We start from the raw sequence: 11,062 nt of genomic DNA on the forward strand, positions 1-11,062 counted from the left end.
GTGTTCCTAATATAACAACTGTTAAGAATTCATTTAACAACTGTGTCGAGAAAGGTCATTTGTGAGCTCTGTAATATTCCAAAGACTTAAACACTGACACCCAACATCCAAAACGTCATCGAAAAAGCACAACAAAGAATGTTCTTTGTGTGCCAGCTCAGGAAGCTCAAACTGCCCAAGGAGCTGCTGATCCAGTTCTACAGAGGAATCACTGAGTCTGTCATCTGCACCTCTGTTACTGTCTGGTTCAGTTCTGCAACCCAACAAGACCAACACAGGCTTCAATGGATAGTTAAGACCGCAGAAGAAACCAGTTGCAACCCACCTGCCTTTCATTGAGGACCTGTGTATTCCATGGGTCAGAAAGAGGGCTGTGACAATATCTATATTCCTCCCACATTCTGGACATAAATCATAGCAACTCCTTCCCAGCCGTCACTCTGCTAGACAACCTATTCTCACAACAATGTCAAAATATCTAGAAAGCTTTTATTACTATTATTCTTCGCCCCTTTTCCCATGACCTATTTCCTTCTCTTCTTATGACTATGCTTGTATCTTTGAATTGTTTCATTGAGAATCCCAGGGTGATTTATGTTGATTGCTTATTTAGTATCCTATGATTCTATGACTATCACTTATGATTATGTTGAATGCATTTTATTATGATGATCACGATTTATCATTAGTTACTTGTACGCACACTGAGAGCTTATGCACAAATTCCTTGTGTCCAATCACACTTGGCCAATGAAGAATTCTGTTCTGTTCTCTATTATATTGCATTGCATTCCATTGTATTCCATTGCGTGCCATCAACTATTCTATTCTATTCTATTCCTTTCCATTCAACTCCACCCCACTCTATTCTAATTCTATTCTATTCCATTCCATTCTATCTGTCTATTCTATTCTATTCTTATTGTATCCTTTTTATTGTATTGTATCCCATTCCATTTCATTCCATCTATTCTATTCTACTCTATTCTATAAATCCACAGTAACTGAATTGAAACATGCCTGGGATAAACATAGATCCATCCTAAGATAAAATACAGAAAATAGTATAAGGGCAGACTAGATGGACCATGAGGTCTTTTTCTGCCGTCAGACTTCTATGTTTCTATGATTTACCAACCACGTCTGCTGGAAGTTTGTTCCAAGGATCTACTACTCTTTCAGTAAAATAATATTTTCTCATGTTGCCTTTGATCTTTCCCTCAACTAACTTCAGATTGTGTCCCCTTGTTCTTGTGTTCACTTTCCTATTAAAAACACTTCCCTCCTGAACCTTATTTAACCCTTTAACATATTTAAATGTTTCGATCATGTCCCCCCCTTTTCCTTCTGTCCTCCAGACTATACACATGGAGTTCATGAAGTCTTTCCTGATACGCTTTATGCTTCAGACCTTCCATCATTCTTGTAGCCCGTCTTTGGACCCGTTCAATTTTGTCCATATCTTTTTGTAGGTGAGGTCTCCAGAACTGAACACAGTATTCCAAATGTGGTTTCACTAGTGCTCTATATAGCGGGATCACAATCTCCCTCTTCCTGCTTGTTATACCTCTAGCTATGCAGCCAAGCATCCTACTTGCTTTTCCTACGAATACAGTCCAATTTCCCATTGGGAAAAGAAATTAGAAGTCCCTTCCTGTTGTGATAAAGAATAAAGGTGGCATTCTACCAGTGCAGATCAGTTAAAGCGAACTGGTTGCAGCGACGGCAAAGTGGGCCCGCCCTGACGTAATTGCCATCCTATTTAGCCACGTTTTTAAGGCAGGACATGGAAGGCATGTCCACAAGTAAAGCACATGCCTGGGAGCCTGTGTTGACATTTGTGATCTGGTAGGGAAGGGAAGGGATACCCCTCTTGGGAATTCCGCGGGAATTGCATGGGTCATCTGCAGAGGTTCTCCTGACTTTCATCGCAACCAACTCACCGACATTGCTCATTTCTGGCACAGTGGCATGATAGGGGCCCTGCAGGAAGACCGGTGGATTGTCATTAATGTCCTGGACTTTGATAATGAACTCGGAGGGGGGTTCCAGAGGCCGGTTGGAGGCCCGGTCCACCGCTTGGGCCAGTAACGTGTACTGCGCCTTCTCCTCTCGATCCAACGTCTTGGTGACATGGATGTTGCCCGTCTTCTCATCGATGACAAAGACCGTGCCGGCCCCTTCTCCGGTCAAGACGTACTTGATGCGTCCCTCCCCATGATCGACGTCCGTGTGCAACTGCCAAAGAGAAGGAAGAGAGGTACGAGCATGGACGTTGGCCAACATGATCGGTAGAGTAAGATCAGATTGGCCAGTCTTCTTGAGATGAGTACAGAATAATAGTGTTGGAAGGGACCATTATTATTATTATTATTATTATTATTATTATTATTAATTCAATTTTTATGCCGCCCTTCTCCTTAGACTCAGGGTGGCTTACATGTTCACAATACACTATTTAACAGACCCAGCCTATTGCCCCCACAATCCGGGTCCTCATTTTACCCACCTTGGAAGGATGGAAGGCTGAGTCAACCTTGAGCCGGTGATGAGATTTGAACCGCTGACCTACAGATCTACAGTCACCTTCAGTGGCCTGCAGTACAGCACTCTACCTGCTGCGCCACCCCGACTCTCTACCTTGGTAGTCTTCTAGTCCAATTCTCTGCTCTATGGACAAATGGCTGTCCAATTACTTAGAACATAAAATAGAGATGGAAGGGACTTTGGAGGTTCTCTAATCCAACCCTCTGTTAAGCAGGAAACCCTACACCACCACTTATCCAACCTCTTCCTAAAAACTTCCAGTGTTGGAGCATTTACAACTTCTGGATTAATTGTTCTAACTATCAGGAAATGTATCCTTACTTCCAGGTTGCTTCTCTCCTGGATTAGTTTTCACCCATTGCTTCTTGTCCTACCCTCAGGTGTTTTGGAGAAGAGTTTGATTCCCTCTTCTTCAATCCCTGAGAAAGCACCTGAGGATAGGACAAGAAGCAATGGGTGGAAACTAATCAAGGAGAGAAGCAACTTAGAGCTATGGAGAAATTTCCCAACAGAACAATTCATCCGTGGAACAGCTTGCCTAAAGATGTGGCTGCTCCAACACTGGAAGTTTTTAAGAAGATGTTGGATAACCATTTGTCTGAAGTGGTGTAAGGGAGTTGGACTAGAAGACCTCCAAGATCCCTTCCAACTCTGTTATTCTATTCTATTCAAGGGAATGGACCTAGAATGACAATTCCTTAAATTCAGGTATTGAAAGTCTGCTGTCATGTGTCTCTTAGTCCTTCTTTTCATTAAACTGGACATACCCAGTCCCTGCAATCATACATTACATGTTTTAGCATCCAGTCCCCTAATTATCTTTGTTGCTCTTCTCTGCACTCTTCCCAGAGACTCCACGTATTTTTTACATCACGGCAAACATACTTCTTGAAAACTTCCAGTGATTGAGCACCCACAACATCTGAAGGCAACTCATTCCACTAATTCAATTGTCCTCATAGTCAGGAAATTTCCTGATGATGAAATTTCCTGAAATTTCCAATCCTCTCCAGCTGAGGGCTTCCTATGACTTGAAGTTGCAATAGACCACATTACAAGAAGGTCATCCAAACCCAAGGACTCCAGGTAGAAGAATCAGTTGGTACTCAAGAGAGGTGTGGAATCAAGATCATGTGAAGCATTATGACCACTTTATGATGCTTGGATTAAGACCACTCTTGGAGCATTGCACCCAGTTTTAGTCGCCACGATATAAAAAAAGATGTTGAGAGTGCAGAGAAAAGCAACCAAGATGATTAGGGGAGGCTAAAGCTTTTTATTTTATTTTATTTTATTTTATTTTATTATTTATTTTATTTATTTATTATTATTTTTTATTATTTCATTTTATTTTATTTTTTATTATTTTATTTTATTTTATTTTATTTTTTATTATTTTATTTTATTTTATTATTTTATTTTATTTTATTATTTTATTTTATTTTTTGTTGGTTTGTTTTGTCCAATGCACAATACACATTGAAGAGAATAGACATGTAGTAATATATATAAAGAAAAGGATAGAAGAAAAGATATAAAAATAGAGGAGAAGATATATGAAAGGAAGAAAAGATAAAGGAGATAAGGAGAGACAACTGGACAGGGGACGGAAGGCACACTAGTGCACTTATGCACGCCACTTAGATTCAGATTACTAGTAGAGATTACTAGTAGAGACTGGTAGAGATTACTTAGATTTAGATTAGATTACTTAGTAGAGTTGGAAGGGACCTTGTAGCTCATCTAGTCCAACCCCCAGCTCAAGCAGGAGGTTCTACACCAGTGATGGTGAACCTATGGCACGGGTGCCACAAGTGGCACATGGAGCCATATCTGCTGGTACACGAGCCGTTGCCCTAGCTCAGCTCTAAAATGCACATGCGTGCTGGCCAGCTGATTTTTGCCTCGTACAGAGGCTCTGGGAGGGCGTTTTTAGCTTCTATCACTGGCGGTTTCAAGAAGAGACTGGACTACTCTTTGTCAGAAATGGTGTAGGGTCCTCTGCTTGGGGTTGGACTAGATGACCTACCAACTACCTTCCAACTCTTATTAATCTGAATTAATTAAGGAGAGTAGCCTCTTTTAAGGAGAAATTTCCTGACCATGAGAACAATTAATCAGTAGAATGACCTGCCACTGGAAATCATGGGCGTGCCAACACCGGAAGTTTTAAAGGAACGTTTTATCTGAAATGGGATAAGGTTTCCCACTCAAGTAGGGGGCTGGACTAGAAGACCTCCAAGGTCTCTTCCAACTCTGCTATTCTGTTAAGACATTAGGTGTGAGTGTGGGTTTTTTGCTTTTATTCTGCCTGCCACCCTTGGCCAATCATTGCTCTGTATTAAACTGCCTTTGAAGGCCAGCAACTGTTGTTGTAATGAATTCACAGCTCAGGCAAGGATTGACCTCAGGATTTCTAGACCAAGAACAAGTTTGAATTAAGACTGTCTATTACACAGTATATATTTTCATCTGTATTCAGCATCCAATTAGTGGACCGTTTATTGATTCTGAGCTGGCCTTTGATTGAATACGGAATTTTAAATATTTCCTCCCCCTCCCCCGGGAGGATAATTCCAGGAAGATAAGATCAGAATGAAAAGTTTGGGAAAGTTTGCATCCACTTCTAAAAATGCAAGATCCGTGGTAGAATTGACCGGGAGAATTTCAGCGGAAAATTCAAACATAGAAACATAGAAGTCTGACGGCAGAAAAAGACCTCATGGTCCATCTAGTCTGCCCTTATACTATTTTTTGTATTTTATCATAGGATGGATCTATGTTTATCCCAGGCATGTTTCAATTCAGTTACTGTGGATTTATCTACCACGTCTGCTGGAAGTTTGTTCCAAGGATCTACTACTCTTTCAGTAAAATAATATTTTCTCATGTTGCTTTTGATCTTTCCCCCAACTAACTTCAGATTGTGTCCCCTTGTTCTTGTGTTCACTTTCCTATTAAAAACACTTCCCTCCTGAACCTTATTTGACCCTTAAACCTATTTAAATCTTTCGATCATTTCCCCCCTTTTCCTTCTGTCCTCCAGACTATACAGATTGAGTTCATGAAGTCTTTCCTGATACGTTTTATGCTTAAGACCTTCCACCATTCTTGTAGCCCGTCTTTGGACCCGTTCAATTTTGTCAATATCTTTTTGTAGGTGAGGTCTCCAGAACTGAACACAGTACTGTACTCCAAATGTGGTCTCACCAGCATTCTATATAAAGAGCAAGAAGGAAGAATCTCCAAAGAAAGAAAAACTTCATAAAGGATTTGAATCCAGACAGTAATGGGTTCCAGCTTACATTATTTGGTGCTCCGTCCCGGTAGGGAAACCTGGGATGTGCATGCAGCTGCGCATCCCTGACGCGCACATGTGCAGCCCTGTGCAAGATTTTGCTTCTGCGCATGCGCAGCAAGCAAAATTTCGCATGAAGATGTTTGCACGAGGGACATTTTAGTGATTTTTGCTGGGTTTTTTTGTTTTTTTGCATGCACGGAAGCAAAAATATCGGTGAAAATTGGCAAAACCTTGCTTGTGCGCATGTCCTTGCATGAGATTTCTCTTGCTGCGCATGCGCAGAAGCGAAATCTCACACCGACGGGTGGTGAGCGCCCGTGACGGCCTCAGAGAGCACACCAGTAACGCCGAAGACAAAGCCGCCTTCACTGAATCCTGGACCCTGAAAGTGGGGTAAATCCAACCTGGGTCAAAATTTGCAGAAAACGAGGATACCTGAAAACTACAAATTCTATGTCTCCCCCCCTCAAAGGCCGAGGGTTCAAGGGCTCACCCTTCCGATTAGGACAGGTTCGGGACCGGAATACTCCTCAATGACGAAGAACTGGTTCCACACCCAACTGCGACGGGTCCTGAAGAGAGGCCGCTCCCAACGCTGAGACAGGTTTCCCCGGAAGGATCCGTTCTTAGCTCCTTGGTTGGGGGGCATCAGACGGCCTGCGCAACCGCAACCTCCCAGCCAAGCGAGGAGAAGCTGTAAGAAGCTGACCATGGCTCGTCCCTAAGGTTCAATCTTCTTGCGAGAGGACGTTCATTTCTTCTGCATGGCCCATGAGGATCGGTTACCCCATCGAGGGGGGGATGGACCTGGACACAAGGAAGAAGATTGGAGATCAAACATAGCCCCCAACCATGATCGATCCTCACAAGAACACACCGTCAGACCATCTGCTGGTCTCCAAACACAATTTAAAGTACAGTGGTACCTCTACTTAATGTTCTGTCGGGCTCTCTGGTAGAATCCTCCCAAAAATTCACAGGTACAAATTTCAGACACACACACATTTGAAAATTCAAAACAATGTTCTTTTTAATGAAAATTATAATTAAACCAAGCCCCCTTTTGGTATAGCCAAGAGCACTCGTCTGTCTCCAAACAAACTGGTAATTTGTACAAGTCCCTTATCAGTTCTGTGATACTTAGCTTGCAGCTGTGAGGCAATTCACAATCCTTCTTTCACAAAGTGACACACACTTTGCCTCTGGTTTAGTTTCAAAGCGGGGAAAAATCAGTATACAAAAGGTCAAAGTCAGTAAAGCAGTCACGAAACACAATGATCAGATAATCCTCCACAATGGCCAAACCCACAGGCTGCTCTTTATAGCAGCCTCACTAATCACCACAGCCCCACCCAACCACAGGTGGCCTCATTTTCTTTGATAATAATCTCTCAATTGTTGCTGCCTATGCATCGCTCTCCTCATGCGTGGCTGTATCATTAACTCTTGTTCTGAATCCAAGGAGGAGCTAGATAATTGATCTCCTTCTGAGCTGTCTGCCACACTCTCCTCCTCCCTGTCACTCATGTCTTCTTGGTCAGAGGAGCCTTCCTCAGCAGATTCCACTGGGGGCAAAACAGGCCTGCAGCATGTGGATGTCTCCCCTACATCCACAGTCCTTGGGGCAGGAGCAGGGCCAGAGCTAACCACAACACTTAAGAACTTAATTCGTTCCGTGACCAGTTTCTTAAGTAGAAACGTTGGTAAGTAGAAGCAATTTTTCCCATAGGAATCAATGTAAAGGCAATTAATGCGTGCAAACCTATTAGGAAAGAAATAAAAGCTCAGAATTTGTGTGGGAGGTGGAGGAGGAGGAGGAAGAAGAGGAGGAGGACAGTCACTGCTGAAGGAAGAAGGGGAGGGGAGGGGAATCAAAAAAATCCAAAACTTTAAGGCTTAAAGTTTGACTCTGAGGTGGCGAGGAGGAGTATGCACCTCCCATACACCTGGAACGAGGCTGCCTCCCATGCACTGCACCAGAGAGAGAAACCCAGGGGGAATGGCAGGAAACTGGCCGGGCCTTCATGCCGCTCTCAAATTTCCTGGGAAATTTTTCTGGGCTCAGGTTCTTAAGTAGAAAATGGTTCTTAAGAAGAGGCAAAAAAAATCTTGAACACCCGGTTCTTATCTAGAAACGTTCTCAAGTAGAGGCATTCTTAAGTAGAGGTACCACTGTATTGGTTATTAGCTATAAAGGCCCACATGACTTAGAATTATTTACTGGATTATTTACGGGATTGTCTACTGCCTCATGTAGCCCAGCAGCAGAGTCGGCCTTCTCCAGCTCCCATCAGCCAGACAATGCTGCCTGGCGGGGCCTAGTGGAAGGGCCTTTTCTGTGGCAGCCCCAGCCCTTTGGAATCCACTCTCCCCAGAGAGTCGCACTGCCCCCACCCTCCTGGCCTTTCACAAGGCTCTAATAAAAAAACTGTGCCAGCAGGCCTGGGGCCTTTTAGTGTTGCCACCGTGCTCCGGCTGGCAGTATGAGTGAATGATTGTGATGGATTTTAGATGAATGTTGCATTGAATTGTATTGTATTGTATTGTATTTATTTATTTAGATTTCTATGCCGCTCTTCTCAACTGGGGACAGCTTACAACATTTTAATTGTTTTAATTGTTTGGGGTTTTTAGATTAGATTTTATATTGGGTTTCTTATATTTTGTACTTTTGTATTGATTTTGTTATGTAATCCGCCCTGAGTCCGCTGGAGAAGGACGGCCTAGAAATCCAATAAACGAGTGAATAAATAAATCTGGCTGACTTTGGGTTTCCGTATTTCCAGCCATTGATTTAACCAAAGAGCCATTTTTAATTGGTGAGTCAGACGTCTGTCTGACCCACCAGAGCAATGAAACGCTATCGGTGATGGGATTTAACCGGTTCATACCGGTTCGTGTGAACCAGTTGTTAAATCATACATACACACACATACACACACCTGCAGTCAAAAGAGGTGGGGCAGGGCAGAGTAGTGGGGTGGGCCATGAGATGCGCGTCCTACCTGGGGCTTGTAGCTCCATCGCATTCCTCAGTGTTGTGTCCAAGGAAGCCCGCTGTAAAAGAAAGCTTCTCGCAAGAAGATTGATTGAACTCGCAAGAAAGTTTTCTTTTTCAACAGGCTTCTCTGGACACAACACAGGAAAACGCGATGGAACCGCTGCAACGGAGAAACGGGAAACGGAGCTTCTGCTTTATTCTCCATGCTTCTCCTCCTTCCCTCATGCCGGCTGCTTCAGTGCCCATGTCTCCATTGCAGCGCAGCATCTGGGATCCATTTTGATAATGGGGGTGTGGGGGAGTAATAATAATAATAATAATAATAATAATAATAATAATAATAATAATAATAATAATAATTTATTGCAGTGTTTTTCAACCAGTGTGCCGTGGCACACTAGTGTGCCGCGAGACACGGTCAGGTGTGCCGCGAAGAAGGAAGCTCAGGTTTCAGTCTCACAACTTTTTGCTGAGAGAGAGAGAAAGAAAGCAAGAGAGAGAGAAAAAGAGAGAAAGAGAGAGCGAGAAAGCAAGAGAGAAAGAAAGCAAGAGAGAGAGAAAGAGAGAGAAAGCAAGAGAGAGAGAAAGCAAGAGAGAAAGAAAAGAGAGAAAGCAAGAGTGTGAGAGAAAGAAAGCGAGAGAGAGAGAAAGAAAGCAAGAAAGAAAGCAAGAGAGAGTGTGTGTGAGAGAGAAAGAGTGAGAGAGAAAAAAATCAAGAGAGAAAGAAAGCAACAGAGAAAGAAAGAGAGAAAATCAGAGGAAGGAAAGGAGAGAGAGAGAAATGAGCAAAAAGGGGAGGGAAAAAAGAGAAATGAGAAAATGATTGAGACAGAATGAGAGGAAAGAGAGAGAAACAAAAGAAAGAGAGAAGTGACTCTTGATTTAAAGCATATGATAAAAAGCACCCAAAGAATAAGAGAGAAAAAAAACCCCCCAGCCCTCACCTGTTTTTGGAAATGGTTCAAGAATGTGTACACACACACACACACAAAATGGGGGGAGGAGACAGGGATGGAAAAAGAGAGGAGAGTGTCTTAGGGTGTCATTTTGTGTCATTTTGGTTGGTGGTGTGCCCCAGGATTTTGTAAATGTAAAAAATGTGCCGCGGCTCAAAAAAGGTTGAAAATCACTGATTTATTGGATTTGTATGCCGCCCCTCTCCGCAGACTTGGGGCGGCTAACAACAACGATAAAAACAGCATGTGACAATCCAATAATAAAACAACTAAAAAACCTTATTATAAAAACCAAACATACACACAGACATACCATGCATAACTTGTAAGGGGGAAGGAATATCTCAACTCCCCCATGCCTGGCGGTATAAATGAGTCTTGAGTAGTTTACGAAAGACAGGGAGGGTGGGGGCAATTTTAATCTCCGGGGGGAGTTGGTTCCAGAGGCCCGGGGCTGCCAAAGAGAAGGCTCTTCCCCTGGGGCCCGCCAAACGACAACTGGTACACCCAGGGTTGGGTTGGCTGTCGTGGCAGGCTCATCCCGGTGACTGGCGTGAATGTGCAGGCTTCCGGCAAGTGGGCACGTGCACATTGGCATGAGATTTAGCTTTTGCGCATGCGCCGGAACCCAAATTTTGTGAGGATGTGCACACGAGCAAGATTTTGGCAATTTTCGCCAACATTTTTGCTTACACACGTGTGGAAGCAAAGAATCGGTGAAAATTGCCGAAATCTCACTCACATGCACATCCTCATGTGAGATTTGGCTTCCAGTGCGTGCGCAAAAGCTGGATCTTGCGCCGATGCGCGCGCCCACCCACTGGCCAGCTTTAATTGACAATGTCTGTCTGACCCACCAGAGCAAGGAAATGTTATCGGTGACGGGATTTAGCCAGTTCGCACCGGTTCATGTGAACTGGTTGTTATATTAAACACACACACACACACAAATGCATAGCTTGATTTTCGCTACCGGGATGTTTTATTGGCCCATATTGGCTGCAGCCCATAACTGCTTCCACAATAGCCAACCTGACTCTGGGCCGAACTAGTGGTTAAATAATTTAAATCCCACTGACAAGTCAAAGTCCACAAAAAGTTGACAGGTTTGGAGAGGCCTGCTCTAGTGGGAGTGAGGAGAAGGGCCTTCACTATTATTATTATTATTATTATTATTATTATTAGTAGTAGTAGTAGTAGTAGTAGTAGTAGTAGTAGTAGTAGTAGTGGTAGTAGTAGTAGTAGTATGCCACCCCT

The 11,062-nt window shown here is 43.3% G+C and overlaps 1 protein-coding gene across 1 annotated transcript in view; it reads right to left on the reverse strand.

The window, feature by feature from the left end:
* CDH24 (cadherin 24) overlaps window positions 1-6,560 on the reverse strand; it is a 32,046-nt gene extending 25,486 nt beyond the window's left edge. Inside the window, exons 1-2 of the mRNA XM_070728943.1 lie at window positions 6,342-6,560; window positions 1,944-2,238 (exon numbers count right to left, since the gene is read on the reverse strand). Coding sequence (XP_070585044.1) covers window positions 1,944-2,238; window positions 6,342-6,560 — 514 coding nt within the window. The remainder of the gene's footprint in view (window positions 1-1,943; window positions 2,239-6,341) is intronic.
* Window positions 6,561-11,062: the final 4,502 nt, after the last annotated feature.

The sequence above is a fragment of the Erythrolamprus reginae genome, chromosome Z, assembly GCF_031021105.1.
Source record: "Erythrolamprus reginae isolate rEryReg1 chromosome Z, rEryReg1.hap1, whole genome shotgun sequence".
NCBI lineage: Eukaryota > Metazoa > Chordata > Lepidosauria > Squamata > Dipsadidae > Erythrolamprus > Erythrolamprus reginae.